This window comes from Botrytis byssoidea, assembly GCF_014898295.1.
Source record: "Botrytis byssoidea strain MUCL 94 chromosome Unknown BBYS_001, whole genome shotgun sequence".
NCBI classification, from domain to species: Eukaryota; Fungi; Ascomycota; class Leotiomycetes; order Helotiales; family Sclerotiniaceae; genus Botrytis; species Botrytis byssoidea.
The window spans coordinates 1494385-1512104 of NW_024065842.1; the positions used below are offsets into that span (position 1 = coordinate 1494385).

The 17720-nt window shown below is 44.5% G+C and overlaps 5 protein-coding genes across 5 annotated transcripts; 3 read left to right on the forward strand and 2 right to left on the reverse strand.

The window, feature by feature from the left end:
- Positions 1-2029: 2029 nt before the first annotated feature.
- Positions 2030-3208, forward strand: EAE97_000451 (uncharacterized protein; the record flags this gene model as incomplete). Its single annotated transcript, XM_038870961.1, has 1 exon — positions 2030-3208. One exon carries the CDS (start codon positions 2030-2032, stop codon positions 3206-3208), a length of 1179 nt encoding a protein of 392 aa, XP_038738322.1.
- A 1316-nt stretch (positions 3209-4524) lies between these two features.
- EAE97_000452 (uncharacterized protein) lies at positions 4525-5313 on the reverse strand (the record flags this gene model as incomplete). The annotated part of the gene is made up of 1 exon (XM_038870962.1): positions 4525-5313. The coding sequence occupies one exon, from the start codon at positions 5311-5313 to the stop codon at positions 4525-4527; it is 789 nt and encodes a 262-aa protein (XP_038738323.1).
- A 917-nt stretch (positions 5314-6230) lies between these two features.
- On the forward strand, positions 6231-8321 carry EAE97_000453 (uncharacterized protein; the record flags this gene model as incomplete). Its single annotated transcript, XM_038870963.1, has 3 exons — positions 6231-6411; positions 6464-7347; positions 7533-8321. 3 exons carry the CDS (start codon positions 6231-6233, stop codon positions 8319-8321), a joined length of 1854 nt encoding a protein of 617 aa, XP_038738324.1.
- A 612-nt stretch (positions 8322-8933) lies between these two features.
- On the reverse strand, positions 8934-11018 carry EAE97_000454 (uncharacterized protein; the record flags this gene model as incomplete). Its single annotated transcript, XM_038870964.1, has 6 exons — positions 8934-9761; positions 9810-9920; positions 9976-10767; positions 10821-10830; positions 10892-10904; positions 10961-11018. 6 exons carry the CDS (start codon positions 11016-11018, stop codon positions 8934-8936), a joined length of 1812 nt encoding a protein of 603 aa, XP_038738325.1.
- Positions 11019-13516: 2498 nt separating this feature from the next.
- On the forward strand, positions 13517-17110 carry EAE97_000455 (uncharacterized protein; the record flags this gene model as incomplete). The annotated part of the gene is made up of 2 exons (XM_038870965.1): positions 13517-14346; positions 14401-17110. The coding sequence occupies exons 1-2, from the start codon at positions 14324-14326 to the stop codon at positions 17108-17110; spliced, it is 2733 nt and encodes a 910-aa protein (XP_038738326.1). The 5' UTR covers positions 13517-14323.
- Between the last annotated feature and the right edge of the window lie 610 nt (positions 17111-17720).

The window sequence follows — 17720 nt, forward strand, 5'->3', positions numbered from 1 at the left end:
TATCATATTAATCTAACAAACGCAATAAATTGTGTTTGTTTTTTCATCGCAATAATCGGCAAGATAGAAACCTGTTCTTCTGTATATATTGACAGTTTTTCACCATCTTCTTGAATTAATGCGAGTGATATCACATATGACTCCTCTTCCATTGATAGCCGAGCCGACTCAATAAATGTTGGCCGGAATGAAGGAGAGTTAGCATCCCTATTCGGCTCAACATCAACCTGTACACCTTTTCCGTTCTCTCGCGGGCTGACTGTACCTCCGTACCGACTAAGACGAATATGTTGGAGCCCGGATTTGTACCATAAGAATTTCACCAGAAAAGAGTTCGCGTATTGTTGAGTCCGAACTTTTGATTGGCCATATATTACAATTCCTGTGAAAGTTGAATCATTGGTTGAATTTTGTATCATATATGATACTGTTTTGAGTCTTTTCCCGATTGATAGTTCGTAGATCAGCCAAAAAGAACTTTGGTGGCTATTTCAGCTTTCTATCTTAGGGGCCTCGGAGGCGTCTATCAAGTGGCAGAGGCTTTTCTCATTCATTGGTTTATTGGCAGAAGTAAGCGCGACTGGCTGCTGTTTCATAACTGATATTGATTGGACGCATGAAGTATCGTGAACAACTGATTGACCAATAATCAGATGCTTTCTGGAACACCCGTACAAACAAAGCATTTTGTTGAGATAGTGCACATTGTCAACTCCGAGGGTTTCAATTGAACAATCAATCGAGACCTTCCAAGGTTGATTGAAAACGCCAGTGGAAGTCAAAGACTTTTGACAATGGCCTGATGGCTCTCAAGCTATCTCAATGTCGCGAATCAGCGCGATGGTTAATACTGGAAAGCCCTCATAATTTTGAGCATTCCAGAGACCATCGTCTCATTCTTCGCGAAAACACAACCTCGTAATGGGCACATAAATGGCTGATTACAAACGGTTTGGAGAATGCGAGATCGTAGATCTGCACCCAGGGAGCCAACCTTGTGCAAATCAATGGATTAAAACCAAGCATTTGGCAGCTCTTCAGTTCACTTTAAGTGTGATGTGGAAGAAGGACCTGCATAATTCTTTGCTTTCTGGCGACTGATCCCTGTCATATTAGACCAATTTGCATATGTACGAAATAATGAGACTAAGCCCACACAATCAACTCTCTTGGTTCTCGCCAATAGATCATTATGAGTGTCTTATGGAAACCCCACAATCCACAATTTGACAGACTAGTGATGATCCAACCTACTCGAGGACTTCTTCGCCATCATTTGACATGTATGATTTGGCTTCCCTGAGGCGAGGGCCATTAAAGAGGGAGAACTGACCCCCCCTCAAGGGATTTCGAAGCTATTCTGCAAGGTACAGCACGATTAACACTGAACAATAGCTCGTCTCAGAAGTTCTGCTTGTACTATACTGTTTCTTCGTCCTTCTCCGGTAGTTGAACAGACTCCTTAATTCCCTTGCTGTAATTCACAGAATTGGTAGATATCCAGTGAGTTCTTCTTGGTATAACGGCGCGTTCCTGAAAAACACTAATCTCCTAGTTAGCGAGATCCAGCGTTCGATTCTTGAAAAGGGTATAACTGATCCCTATTTGATCTTGAAATACACGAGCCTTGCGTGTGCCGCACTGCAATTTTGCAACAGTACGCGACTCAAAACGCGACTTAAATTTGTCTTGAGAACTGCAAATAGTCTGTGAGTTCTGTCTAGCTATATCCCTTCTGGAGTGGTAATATTGGTAGTGATGCCGGTTTTTACGGCATCGATGGTGTCGACATTCATAACTACATTCATAAATGGGAGCAAGAATCTTCCTGGGCAATTTCAAATTCATTGGAGTTCACTGACTCACTGAATTGATATAGCGTTTTCAACTTTTCTCAAGGACACATACAGAGTGCAGAGCACCTAGAAGATCGTAAGTTGCTGATGCAATAAGATGCAGCATATTCCATATTAACTCAAAATGATCTAGTCTTTGCATCAAAGTTTCGACTATCTACTCTCCCATAGCTATGCTGGTTTACGAGAGCAGGAAAGATTCCTATTCAATCAACCGACCTACAAGCACTCTCACTCCGTCAGGGAGTGATTCTTATGCCGATTCATTAAATTCCTCTTGGGACTCTTCTTTGCAACTTCATGTTGGCACACCTACGAGTTCAATTACTCGACGTCCGTCTTTCGACGAGACCGTCAAGATGGAAGATTTATCTTTCCATGACTACAATAACCTCCCAGATAGATACGGAAGCTCAAATGGCAATGCATTCTGCGCTATGTCAGCCATGACACAAGACATGCTTACCGGCTTCCAAGAGCCTAGCACTTTCTTTAGTATGGATGACGGAAAGACATTGGCCGATGCAAATCCTTCAATCGCTTTCGATACTAGTTTTCAAGGCTACGCACCTGCTATCTTTGGATCATTTGAAACACATTGTCCTTCAAGTGACATCCCATCGCTTATGGACGATTTGTATTCACCAACTTCAACGTCTGAATCTTCAGGAGCCATGGATTATGTGGATCCGGCACAAACAACATTGATCGATACTTTTGCCGATTTTCAGTCCTCTCCAATCGGCTCACTCACACCTATCAGATTTGGAACACCCTCATCAGATTTCAACACTCAGAGATCTTACAACAATTCTCCCGCAGGGACTTCTACCACAGGATATCTCGCTCCACCAACAAATTACCAAGACCTCAGACAAGAGTCAATCTCTCCTATACGACAGCAACAGTTCCGAAGACCGTACTTTGACAGCCTTCAAAGCGCAGCCGCTCTGCAAAGAATCCAAGCCGCCACTCCAACAAAAGCAACAACCCGTAGGAAGATAAAGCGAGAAACAGTACCAATACGAGTGCAAAACAGAAACAAGTTACCTTGCCTCCACCCCGGATGTAACAGAAAATTTCAACGACAGGAACACCTCAAGCGACATGAACACACACACGACCAGCTTGCTCCCAAACACAAATGTCCCTTCTGCGTGAAAGAATTTGGGCGTACAGATAATCTGAAATCACACATCGATCTCCACAGGAAGCGCGATAGGAAGGCGGCTCGAACTGAATGGCACGCAGATGCCGATAAAGTATGGGAGTCAATGAGCAAAAAGAGTCGCAAGCATGAAGACTCGGAAGCAAAATCCGCCTCGACCAGGACTAGGTTGAGTGCTTATTGATATCAGTATTAGGAAGCCTTGTATCAACTGGAGAGAAATTCATTACTTACAGCTTTGAGATGAGAGAGCGGCAAATATTGTTAATTCAATCTGAGAAAATATGGTTGGAGGGTTGTAGATGAAACAACAAAGTACAGGGGAGATTTCGTCAAAAAGGCATTTACTTTCATTATTACCAACCGTGTTCTGGTTGATTGGCACATTTATACTTATTTATTATGGAAAATTAGAGGGGAAGCATTTGGAAAATTATACAAGAGATACAAGAGACGAAACTTTCGTATTCCAGCTTTCAGATGTATTGGTATTGGTTGGCTGTATTGTATTGGATTGTATTGTACTTGGCTGGACTTATTTTGGGCATTGGAGCTTGGGAAAGAGTTGATATTGTCGTATATTCACTTAATATTGAATTTTATCTAAACAATTAAATACTTGGTTTCAGTATTCAGGAAGCACGCAGTGTGAGGCAAAAAATTTCAGTGCCAATATGTATGTACATCATTTTCTCCCTAAAGAATGCAGACAATGTAAGATTACAAACAATCTAGCAAAAAGTGAAGCTACCTACGCGATGGAATCTCACGATGCCGTCATCTCCAAAAGCATGCACTCCATACTATACTGCAGGTACGACGGCTACACACATTTGCATACACATAACGTGCCTTCTCGTGCATTAGTCCGCGTCAATCTTCATTCATTTCATTTATTTTTGATATCTCAGACTATGTATAGCCGTTATCGTATGTCAAATTGACCCCTTGCGTGGACAGAGGTCTCAAGCTCGCGAGAGATCACGAGTATATTGATCGCGTCCGTGTAGACCGATATATCTTATAGATAGATCAAGAGGCTTGAAGCCATAGTTTTGTAATTTCCTGGGCGAGAGACATATCAGAATCAGGTCGTTATTTTTTGTGCAACTTTGGGTTGCTATATTATCCGTTATATTACTTTTATGTGTACACTGACCCCAAGCCTGCTTATACGTGAGAAAGTCAAGTATGCCGAGTCCAAGCGGAATTTGGCTCTAGACCTCGCGTCCAATGCTGGCATAGCATCACTTGTTATGCTTTCTGATTGGACTGTGAACATAAAAGGGAGTTCTGATAAGAAGCTTCAATGACTGTGGTCTTCTCAGATCCTTGATGACTTCAATTCGAAGTCTGCATCCAAAGCACATAAAAGGCTAATCTCAACCAACTATGGAAGTTACTTTCATGATTGAATGAAGCCAAAGAATGCACTGGTATCATATACGGAACAACGACACTGAATTGTAGAATACACAAATTCCCCCCTCCTTCAAATAACTATATTCCCGCCTTCTTTGCTGCTTTGTCTGCATCAAAAAGAGCAGCGTAGGTTTCGACTTTTTCAGAGAGTAGTGCACCGCCAGGCGTATTTAAGTTTTTGAATCCTTCTATCACACCAGCTCTATCATTCACATTCTTCTCTTGGCTCCACTTGAACCTTCCCGACATGGAAGTAATTTCAATTTCTATCCCAATGATGTTCTTGGTGAGCAATTCAATATAACGCTCAGGTGCATCCTCCACTTTCCACGGATGTGTTCCTGCGGTCTTGCCATAACCCATTACCGACGTCTCCATATGCTCCGAGAGATCAGATATCTGCTTTGCCAGAAATGCTCCGGATTCAGCAGACTTTGAATCGTAGTAAACCTTTGCTTTACCGTAAAGCTCCACAGCCTCGTAATCCCAGGTAGGAACTACTTTTCCAGTATCAGGTTTGGTCTGCTTGTAGAACTTAGGTGTAACATAGTGATGGACTGGTCCGTTGAACAATACAAGAACGTCATTCTCGAGGACGTTTGATGCTGGTGAATTGTCGTCTGCTGTGCAACTTTCTATGATGGCTTTTGCCTGAGGATTTTGTCGCGCAATGTGACCGCGAAGTCTACCAAGACCACTCGTATTGCCATCAAACTCCGCATCGACTATCCAAGGAACGTGACTGTTTTGAAGAAATGGATGCGTCTCCGATTTGATTGCAGTTGTTAAAATACCAAGAGGATTCTGACGGATGAAGTCACGTAAAACCTCTGGTCGTTTCTCGGCGTTGCAATTTACAAGATGCATGATGTTGATGAAGATGTAGACTCCTTAATACAGTGAATGGGTAAGGATTTTATAGATCTGTTGTCTCCAGCTTGTCTCGATAACAATGAATCATAGGCATGACTCTGAATTGACTACCGACCGGTATACGAGTATCGATGCTCCCACTGTTGCCCCACATCCACATATGAGTCAACCAGTTACTCGATAGACTTTGGTCAGCATGTCAATCGAAAGGCGTGACCTTCACCATGAGATAAATTCAGAAAAGTAACATCGAGAGTGAGAATGCCAACTCATTCAGTCCAGCTGCGGACACCCGCTGTAAGACGGTGATACAAGAGCTGACTATTACTAAATGGTAGACGAAATTTCGTTTAAGATTTCGTGGTGATTGTTAACCTTATAGTGGCACTGATTGAACATTGAAGAGCCACAGCCAGTCTTAGCAAATTTTGACTACCACAGGCTCATATTTGTATCGGATTCTTTCACGTTTCGTATCATTTGGTCTGAATAACAACATCTACTTGTGTTATCGACGTTGATGGATATCGGGAATTGGGAGTGATGATAAGTGCTTGTCCAACCATCGTTAAAGCAGCCATCCACCCCCAAACTTCTTTATTGGTGATGGTTGAGGTTGCCTACTGACCTCCGAGCATAGCCACAGTAACAATGGAATCTTCATCAGCATACCACTTCTCCAAGATAGATTGCTTCTGCCGTTTATGATTTAAGTCATTGCAAACATTCATCATCAAACCTCCAAACGATGGGCTGATTATTGGAAAGGTGGGGATGTAAGGTTATCGCTTGTCAATTTGATCGCATTGGACTTTTCTCCAGGGATTTAGGTTGTTGACAGCAATGTTTCCATGTCAAACACAGAGCTTTACAGTTAATTCCAAAGGCTTAATCAGTCAACTGCAGACAATATGGATTCTCTCCCTGCATATCATGAGCTCAACAAAGATGTTGCAACTCTCGTCGCTCCGTACCTTAACACTTCCGATCTCTACTTTGGCTGCCTCGTCAATTCTCACTTCAATGAGAAATTCGGCAATTATCTTTGGGCCAACCCATTTCGAGACCTAGCCCAAAGAAAAGAACCTTGTGGTGAGGGTTCAATCTGATCAGTTTCACAGACTTGTCCACTAACTAGATCCAGGAGTTGTCACCAGATTCTTCTTAGCCTCTACAAAACATGATCTCAAGACGCTCAAGAGAGTTCGAATTCTTGACCTGCGTGCACTACACGAGATCAGACGTGACAGAGCTCAAACTAAAGATTGCGTCGTATTCGGGCCCAATCTGAAACCTGAGTGGTTCTTTAAATGTTTCAAGAATTTTCCAGATCTCAATTGCGTCCTTCTCGCACCAACATGCTCCGAAGACTACGGCGTAACTACTGTCCCTGACTTGCCAGATGATTATGATGGGGCGCCGCAGCCAGAATTCTTGAGCGCGGCTGGTTGCAATACGTTCAACTACTCCTTGATTCTTAGCCAAAATATAACCAAGAATCTGATATATCTCGACGCATCTGAGACTGCTCGCAGTACAAATTGGAGAGCCATGTTCACCGCACAAAATCTTCCAAAACTTAAGGTCTTGAAGCTACGAGGTCTAAGATTGACAGATACCATGTTACCTCCCATTGTGACCAACTCTAGAGGGCAGCTCTGGTCTTTAGACCTTCGTGATAATCTCCTGACTGACAATATAATCTACCCTCTGATCCGAAGCTGCTTTCTGGGACGATTGCCAAGCTACAAACATGGTCCTCTCCGTGCAACAGACGATAATCTGTTCGAAAACCCTCCAATTTACCGTGAAAGTAACGAAAGTAGCGATCTATCTCCGATTGCTACAACTACACTTCGCCCCGACAGTATTCATGACGTTGAAAGTTCTAAGCACGGTATCAATATTCTTGAGCGGAAAAATTATGCTGAAGATAACCTTTTACTGGTTACAGGCCTGACCCATCTCTACATATCAAACAACAAATTCACAGCTCTTGCACCTAAAATCCTCCTCGCCAGCACTAATGTAAGCTCGATTGATTCACCAAGTTCTTCGTATCCAATTTTTATTTTAATTCCTCGCATCCAATGTCGATTTTCATGCTTCGGAATATGTACACTTCTTACTTCTCCATACAGAATCAACAATTCTTTCACATTTCCCCCTAAATCCTTTCGCTAACAGGCAACACTAACTCCCAACACCTGCAGTCTCTACAAGTCCTAGACATCGGATCAACCCGCCCCAACCCACCCATCGGAGCCGGATCCGGTATCGACACCCACACACAAGAACACAGCATCCCCTATCTCTCTCGCAAATGGCAGCCCCGTCTAGAAATCCTCCGTATCCACCACTCCATTGTAACACACCAACCACCCACCACCCAACCTTGCAATAAACACTCCCACACCCACTCCGACTCCGACAAAGCCACAACCACACCCCTCAAAATCACAAACCCAAACCAACCAACCCCCCCACAAGATCCCACTTCACCCACCTCCCCCACCTCCCCCTTCGACCCATCCAGCAACCCCCGTCTGCACACCCTAACCCTCACCTCCCTCCCACGCAGATCAAATCCAAGCACCTCGGTCTTCCCGTCCCTGCAACACTTCATCCGCCGTCTCTCAGTACAGGAACTTACCATCCAAAACACCCAGAAGAATCTCACAAGCAGACGCGCTCCGCTGCTGTACCCCGGACTTCGAGAACTCATCCTAGAGTTTCTACCCGAGGTGCGATATGCATCTGCGCAAGGTGGTGGTGGTGGTGCTTCGATCACGGATGATCAGGACGCGGATGTGTATTACAAGGAATTGGCTCGCGATTTTTCATTTTTAAATCAGGAGGATAATCGCGCGGCGACGGGGAAAGAGAAGGGGGAAAAAGAGAATGAAGGAGTACATGATGTTGATATTGTGGAGGAGCTGAGGAAGTGGAGAAAGAGTGGGACTTTGCGTTGGGGTGGGAAGTTGACGATTAAGCTGTTTTAGATGAATGCGAGTGGGTTTTGATTTGGAATTTTGCGGTGGGTTCAGCTGGCTTGATTTGGCTGGTATATCAAAATCTCAATTTTCATCCTTGGATTACATTTTTAAGTATTACCCAAACAAGATGCTTTGAACACCAGGCCTCCAAAGCTCAATGCAAGTTTTCCATTTTGGAATTCAATTTTAAACCTCAGATATATACTCCATACCATGACTAACAATAGGTATACAAACATACGTACAACTCCTCGCCAATCCAATGGCAGTGCCAGTTCCAGGACCACCTACCCCAATTACCATGCATTTATCCCAAACTGGAATCAACAAACTTCTCATTGAATCGTCAAACTAATATCCAAACAACATCCCATCTCACCCTCCACAACCAAGATTGGAAGTGTCATTCACTGGTAATTTGTGACTGGTAAGTTTACCAGCTTGATGTTGGATATTGATATTCGTCCCTGGTCCTGAGAAATATAAACTTCTTTTTGGTTGCAATGATCCCCAGAAAAGCCGCTAAATTTATCTCCCATTATTCCGAGAAACAATGTAATTCCAGATGAACTATCATCGCTTATCGTACGTGTGACTTTTTCGACCGTAGCACCTCACCTATCCCAGAACAATGTTCCACCCCTTGCTATCACAAATTTCCCGCCAATCCCCATCCTCATAGGTCCCCTTATCTGCCCTGCTCCAAACTTCTTGCACCACTTCCCAAGCACGCAAAATATTCTGCATTCCCTGTCTCCTCTCTGTTCCCTCAAAAGCCTTCGTTGCTAATTCCCTATCCGTTTCCGATTCAGCCTCGCATGCTGCTACGAATAATGGCCATAATAACGCAGACATTGGTGCATCATCGCATAGCTCCGCTAGTCCGACAACATTGGCACAAGCGATTAGTGAAAGATTTGTGTGTTTTTGAACTAAAGGATGAGACCTGGGGTGAGATTGAATGGTACGATAGAGATATATGAACGCGGAGTGACGATATGCTTCGGCATTGTTAAGGATGGTTTGCATACGTGCTTCCACGGGAGTAATATCATACTTCGAAGAAGCATCGTCTTCTTCATTGTTCTCCCTGGGTGAGGAAGGTCCTTTAGCTACAAAACTTGGCTTCCAGTTCGTAAGAGCCATCTCAATAGCCTGAGATGTACTTTCTAATTCGGTCCGCAAAACACTTGCTTTACTCAATTGATTACCTTCAATGGCAGCTTGAAGAGAAGATTTGTAAGATAGCAGGTGTGCAAGTCGATGAATGATTGGCCATAATTCTGTCGAAAGACCGAGGAGTGTGTCAACCGAATCTAATGGTGAATTTTTGTTTGCCTCACTGGGTGAAAACGGTAAAGGAAATGGGCTTGCTGTAGGCTGCGAAGTAGTAGTTGGAGGTGTTCCTAAAGAAAGAGCTGTAATGACATCGTAAAATCGAAAGGCCTAGTTTTATTAGTTACAAGCCCGTATGATAACCAGCGATGAACATACCCGCTCGAGAAATAGGCTCGTCGGACTCGGTTCCTGATGTCTAGAATCCATAATCGTCATCGCTCCTTTCAGATGACCATGTACAATACTCGAGTTTCCGCGTTGTACGAGCTAACACATGATTAATTTGCGCCACAATAATTAATCTGGGAGTAATATGACTTACCACTTCGTAGTAAACGAGTAACATTATTGCGCCCAAAATTTCTTCTCTATTTGCCTGATCGTTTTGTTGAATGAGCTTTGCCAATCCTTGCAAAGCGCTGTTATGAAAATCCGAAGATTTCTCTTCATTTTCCACCCCCCTATATTCCATATGTGCACTACTCAATGCGAATATTGCATTCATCACTGGTGAACTGGCGTGAGACAATGGTAGAATAAGTTGACGAAATGGGTTGCCCGTATCTTCTTTGAATACAATGAGATGAGACAGAGTATTGCAGAAATGGTCCACGAGAGCCCTGCGGTTTCTTCTCTCTGCGAATTCTAGAAACACTGGTGAACTAAATTCGAGAAGAGGAGATGCAACCGGAGAAGGAGCAATCATTGCTAAATCTGGATATTGACTTCGTGACCGAACCAGTGTGCTGCCAGAAGAGGAATTGACATACGGATCGTCTCGTATTATTTCTTCGACTTCGTTATCATTATCATAAAAGCTTCCCCAAGTAAAGCCCGACTGCTCAGAAGTTGCAGATAGTGGATATTCCGTCGTTTCCTCCCAAGTTTTTGGCGCATCTTCCGCACTTTTGTCTGTAATTATGCTAAGCCCTTGCGAGTATTGTCGCGGCCATCGTTCGCGATCGGAGCCTGGGGAGCCATATTCGAGCGAGAGGGCAGATTCCGCATAGGACGCCCTTCTTCGTTTTCGCGGCTTTACTGCTTCATATGCGCATTGCAGACCTCGTTCTGTACACCTATTGCATTGCGGACGTTCTTCGTTGCACTTCTTTTTCTGTGGTTGTTGTTAAAGACTTGCATGGGTTCATTGATGGTCAGATTCCGTACCTTTTCCTTACTGTGTCACAATTAGCACAACGCAAATCAATCAAAATCAAACACAAAATGAGGCAACTCACCAATGTATACATCCTTTTATAACAATCAATATTAGCCATGATCATCCGAAAGAGTGAATCGACACTTACCAGCTCTCGATCTTTTCTTAGGAACTTTCGGGGGTGCCTTTTTGGTATACAGAAGCATACTAGCGAGATGTGCAGAGCATAAAGTACAGCCAAATATATACTTTTCGAATATTCCACCTAAAACCCTCGTTCTATGTTACAAAAATTGAGATCAAAAGGCCGAGCTGGAGGGATTGAGTAAAATAATCTCGAAATAATGTTGGAAGTCTTCTTGCGCGCGAATGGTTGCACTACATCTGACAGAAAGTTACCAAAAAAGATTTCCAGTGCTGCAGGTGACAGACAGGCCACTGACATAGCTGGGGAGGATCAGCGAGTGGGAAACAGCGTGCGGGGTAAAGGCCCTTGCTGGTGTCTCTTGGATCCTTGCGATGCTTCGTCGGGACCTCTTCCTCTTCCTTCAAGAAGCATCGGGCCTAGTACCCTAAAGAGGTATCGGGATTTGATGATGAGTATTGGATACGAGATTCAAAGTTTTGAAGTGGAGATTCGATCACGGCCGGCGCGTTGGTATTTGTATGAATTGGGTGATCAGACGATAGAATTTCATTTGTATCATGCATATGCCATACAGATATCCTGGTTAATGCATCGGTCTCGGAGAAACTTTTGGTGATTCACCAAGTGCCTAGGTGGATATGATTGGTGATTGGTATGATGGCCTGGGTGTGTTCAGCTGGTGATGAGTTGCCATTGGCCCTTCTCCCTATTATATACAGTCCATAATACTCGGGACTCATTCATTCACAGGGGGTTTTGCAATTGAACGGCGGTGACGCTGGTCACAGAGACCTAATATCCTCGGTTATCATATTAGGTGGGTGCTCGAGCTCTGTCACTGTGTGATTGACTCAATGATATATGATGGGTTTAAGGGCGAGGGAAGGCGTCTGAGAGTATGGAGAATCAGGGGCACCATTCCAACACTCCAAGTCTCATCCATCTTCGATTCGATGAGCTGGCTACTGGGTGTAACCTAAGCAAGTCTCGAAGAGTCGAGCCCAACAATCCAAGATCTTCATATGAGATTATCCCATCTACTCCATATCTATTTATCCACCGGTGGCCACCTTGCAAGTACCTGAAAGCGAGGTTGCACAGCAGAGAACACGATACTGATAGGTTCACAATTGAGTATACCCCGGTTTGGGGTAGGACAACAGATCCCCCGCGTTTTTGATATTGAGTCCGGAGCAAAGGGATCGCATCGGGATGATCGTGCTATCAGAAAAGTCAAAGATGATGGCACGGGCCGGGACTGTTGTACCGATACTCTAATATGTGTTTGCTTCCGTTCATTGGATCTCTGTTTTGTGTGGAAGCCGATCAAATTGCATCTACATAGGAACTGATTGATAAGGGGAAGAAATGGCGAGCAATATCGCATATCATGAATTGGGAAAACCGTTTCCTTATAGTGCATAGATAGATAAATATACCCACTATCCAGATACTATAGACTGCACGGCACAGGCGTATCACATGGTCGGCGTCGCATGGGCTATAGATTGAGTGTGAATTGATTAATAAGAATTTACTGCTATTACTATTTCTCGGTACGTGTACAATGTGATGAAGTCTCAAGAACGAGTGTGCTATTAATTATCCTGGCGCTAATCGAGCATTGCTAGGTATCAGTTCGTAGATTGGAATTATTTGGAAGATTTATTACTGATGCATGGAAGGAAGGTATTTGATCTAGAAAAATGCCAATCATTCCATTTGGAAGATTGCCCGACCAAGAAGAAATTCGTAAGCATGAAACAATGTCAAATTCAAATTCGAAAGTTATTCCAAATTATCAGAGAAAATTCTAGATAATTCCAAATCAGTAGACATGCAACAAATGCAGAAATGTCGTTTGATCACAGGATTGTCACGAGATGGCGATATTGACTGGATAATCCCTATCCATTCAGTGTTTGGAGATGTGTACAATAATAATATAAGTACTAGGTAGGCAGTAGGCAGTAGGCAGTAGGCAGTAGGCACATGCTGGCAGCTGTACATTGTACCTTTCATCACTGTCGGACACTTTCAGAGCCCCTTCATCGTTCTCGTCTAACATACCTAGGTAGGTATTTGCAACAATAGAGGTGGCTCGAATCGCAATCCTACCAGCCCACTTCCAAATGTAGACATAGTCGTCCGCGAGCGAAGGAAACACAACGAATGTTTTTTTAGATGAAGGCGCGAACTCACTCTAAATTCTAGAAGGATTTGATGCTACCGGGCGGAGGCTTAAGACAATACATATAGGTAGAGTAAGGTTGTGGTTGTGGATATCTCTTTAATGTGGCTAGTACCTTGCGAGCTTGTATGATGAGAAGAGAAGTGAAAACTTGGAACAATTGAAAGTACAACCGGCATAAGAATGTGGAAGACAGCATCATAATTTCATAATTTCATAAGTTCATGATCACGGGACGCTAAGGTTTGGAATGATGTCAAGCCGCCACACAAAGTGGCTGAAAAGAGGGGCAAATAAAAAATGCGGGGACAGCCTTTTTTTTACCTGTAAAAGATTCTTGACTGCAGGCACCACGGCAACATCAAACAGATCATTTGCGGGTCCCTGCCAACTTTATCTCCCATTTACCCTTTCTATTCTTGTTAATTCGATTTGGACGTCGGGGTGACATTTTGTGCATCCCCAAATAGTATACGAGTCCACCACGAGAAGTGGGATACATCGTAATTTGCTGGAAGCTCCAGATGTACCAGTAGATCTTATTCACCAGTTTCATCATCTCTCACGAGAAGGGAGGGAAAATGTCATGTTGGGGGGTGACAGTTGGTAATATAAGTAGGATTGGAATGCAGGATTTCCTAGGTCACTCCAGCTTACATCAATGCATACCTAGTTTAACTGAAAGCTAACCTGATGTGGAGAGCTTCTTTGAGATCAGACCTTGATATCAGCAGTCCAATTCACTCCACCACGATTTGGTCGTTTGTTGCGCCATCTTCCCGGTAACTTTTACATCATTCAACGCGTTTGCTAGCCAATCAGCCAGCATTTCAACCCGTTATGAGACAACTCGACCAAGCTACAATAGAATGTCAAGCTTTCTGTGGGCAAGTTGTGGAGGCTGACGACATCGTTCATATCGAAATCTACCCCTCAATTACCTTGATTTAGCTTGTCAAATACTTGTCAAAGATGCTTTTGGACCAAGTACAATGATACAAATACTTCGCTATTGCCGCATTACTTTTGACTTTCCTCCCATATACTATTTACTTCTTGCTTAAGATACCCCTTAGTCCATAAACTTAACCATCGCACTTTTACATACATCAACAACCAGTTAAATACATACATACCATATCCTACAATCAGTAATCTTCCAAATCGCAATCATGGATAAGATCAAGGCACTCCTGTAAGATATTCTAACCTGCGACCAGCAATTTGACAAATGCTAACCTTCGGATAGTCACGGCACTACTCCGGAACACGAGAAGGAAGTTAAGGAAGAGAAGAAGGCCGAGAAAATTGAGCAAAAGGAGGAGAAGAAGGCTGAAAAGCATGGAGCTGCTCACTCAAACGGTGGCGAAGGAAGCCATCTCGCAAAGGGCCCCCACTCTGAAACCCACCCACCCGCAGTCACCGATGCCAGCCACGCATCCCATACCACCCACGCGAATCCTACATCAGCAGGTCTAAGCCATACATCAGGAGGACTTGCTCAGGACAACGTTGCTCACAGACCTAGAGACTCTGAATTTGGTTCAACTACCACTGGACCAAATACACATGCCCATGGCATCGATTCCGCAACTCGCACAAATGAAGCCGGGCTTACAGGACACAACACTAGAGATCCTCTCTCATCACACAATGCTGGTATTCCATCAAACACCACTTCTGGCTTGGGTGGTGTTACTAGCATTCCTTCAGGAAACGGTTTAGATACTCATGGTAGAGATAACATCGGTAGTCACGGAAATTCCCACCTTGGCAGAGATGCAGCCATTGGAAGTGGAGCAATTGGTGCTGCAGGGTTAGCTGAACATGAACACCGAAAGCATGAAAATCCTAGTCTTGGATCCCACCCAACTCATGGACATGCTGAGGGCTCTCACGGAATACACAACTCTGCTGCATTGAATGCCGCTGACCCAAGAGTCGATTCAGATTTGGATGGAAACCGTCTTCCGAACAAGACTGCATCTGGTTACGGTACCAAGGATGCTTACGGTACAGCCACAACTGGCTCTTCAGGACACCACTTAGGTCGTGATGCTGCCGCAATTGGAACCGCAGGAGCTGTTGGAGAGGGCGTTCGTCATCATAACAACCAACACAGCCAGGGTGGTCTTCTAGGAACTACTGGACCTCACACCACTGCGACTGCAAATCTTCTGGACCCTCATTTGAGTGGTTCCGGAGTTCGTACTGAAGATGCTCACACTCATCACGGACATGAATCTAGAAGTTTAGTTGAAGGTGGTGGCGCTGAAGAGGCTGACGGTGTACACGGTAGTAAGGGCACTTCTGCTGCTGCTGGCGTAATCCCAGTTGGAGATTATGAAGCTGGCCATGGCCATAACACCACTGCCGGACCACACACGTCCAACTTAGCCAACAAGGCAGACCCACGAGTAGATAGCGATCTCTCAAAGCAACAAAACCACCATTATGGGCGTGATGCTGCTGTAGCTGGAGCTGTTGGTGGAGCTGCATACGAAGCTAACAAGCATCATCATAACTCCGCTAACACTACTGCTGGTCCTCACTCTTCAAATATTGAGAATAAGGTTGACCCAAGAGTTGACAGTGATCGCTCAAGAGAGCAACATCACTATGGACGGGATGCTGCTCTTGCTGGTGGAGCCGGAACTGCCGCATATGAGGCTGACAAAAATCACCACAACACATCACATACTACCGCTGGCCCCCATTCCTCAAACCTTGAAAACAAGGTGGATCCAAGAGTCGATAGTGATCGCTCCAAGGAAGGTCACCACTACGGTAGAGATGCCGCCCTCGCAGGAGGGGCTGCGGGAACAGTTTACGAAGCCAACAAGCATCACAACAGTCATGGTCTTGATCAAAAGCCTGTGGGCAAAGATCTCGGGGATAAACTCCACGGCGCTGAGAGAAACCGTGGTGTCAACGGACCTACTGGATTCCCTCATGAGAGCGGACATTCGGTATTAGCTGGTCCGGTAGGATCTGGTGTTCCAGGAGCTCCTCGCGGAAATGTGCAAGTCCCTGACAACACCCACGGCTATAACCCAAACGCTGAGCACCCAGTTCATAATTCCACTGGCCCTGATCATATCTTCACTGCTCCAGTCATGGATGATCCTGCGGCCAATGCTGCTCTACGAGAGGGAAAGATTGACCAACATGAACATCGCCCCGGAGATGAAGGCGTTAGAGGAGTTGGACGTGATCACGGTGGTGATCACAGCTTCTCTACCGGTGGCGGACATGAGCACAGCAAGAGTAGAGGATTAGAGAATGAAATTCACTCTTCCCCATTGGGCAACACTTCAGGCTCTGATTTGAAGCACGATAATCTAGCTGGTCACAACACCACTTCTACCGGTACTACAGGCTTGAACCACGGTTCTGGACTTACCGGTCACAACACCGCATCTACCGGTACCACAGGCTTGAACCACGGTTCTGGACTCACCGGTCACAACACCGCATCTACCGGTACCACAGGCTTGAACCACGGTTCTGGACTCACCGGTCACAACACCACTTCTTCCGGTACCACAGGCTTGAACCACGGTTCTGGACTCACCGGTCACAACACCACTTCTTCCGGTACTACAGGCTTGAACCACGGTTCTGGACTCACTGGTCACAACACCGCATCTACTGGTACCACAGGTTTGAGCCATGGCTCCGGTCTTCACGGATCCGGTTTGACTGGTTACAGCACCGGTTCTTCAGGTAACAACGTTACTGGTTTGAAGCATGACATTGGTTTGACTGGAAACAACAACACTTCCACTGGCACTACAGGCTTAAGTCACGGTTCAGGTCTCACTGGACACAACACAGCCTCCTCTGGTCTCAACCATGACTCTGGCTTGACCGGATCAACCGGTGCTCATGGCCTCTCGGGCGAAAACAGATTGGGAGAGACTTCTGAGTTTGGAAGCACCAACAATCGAGTTTTGTAAATGAATTCGACAGGCAGGCGAGCAGTCGATTCAATGATATTATTCATGTGATTTATGATTATTATGATGATTTAATGGTTTCTTACATTTTCTTATGCGGGCTTAAGGCTTTCATGTATATTAGTTAGGTTTATTTATCTATGGAAGGGAATGGAATGAATTTGATGATATTTACAAAATCATGAACTTGCAAAATTAAACGTGATAAGTTGAAAGTGTTCATCGGAATTTGGTAGATAACGTGGCATCGAAAGATTCAAATTAGAGCGGGCGAATTCCTATCTAGAATCATGAAAGTAGTCCAAGTGTCTTTCATTCTTGGTGGCTTGAGACTAAAAGTTTAGCTAGTTTTCTCTATGGAACGAAACTTTTATACTAGTCGGTGATATCTAATAATGACGTCGTTTCTATGTAAACCTCAATGCTTTTCTCCTACCCCTTCTCTTCAAGTTAGGAATTTGGAATACTCCATACGCGTGAGATCTTACCTCCTTACTACATGTACCTGTCGATCACTTTGGCGATTACACGGGATTAATCTACTTTACACATTACCTCGATCGTCTACCAGTTCTCTTCTCCGTTATTTCCTTTCGTGTAGCTACCTATA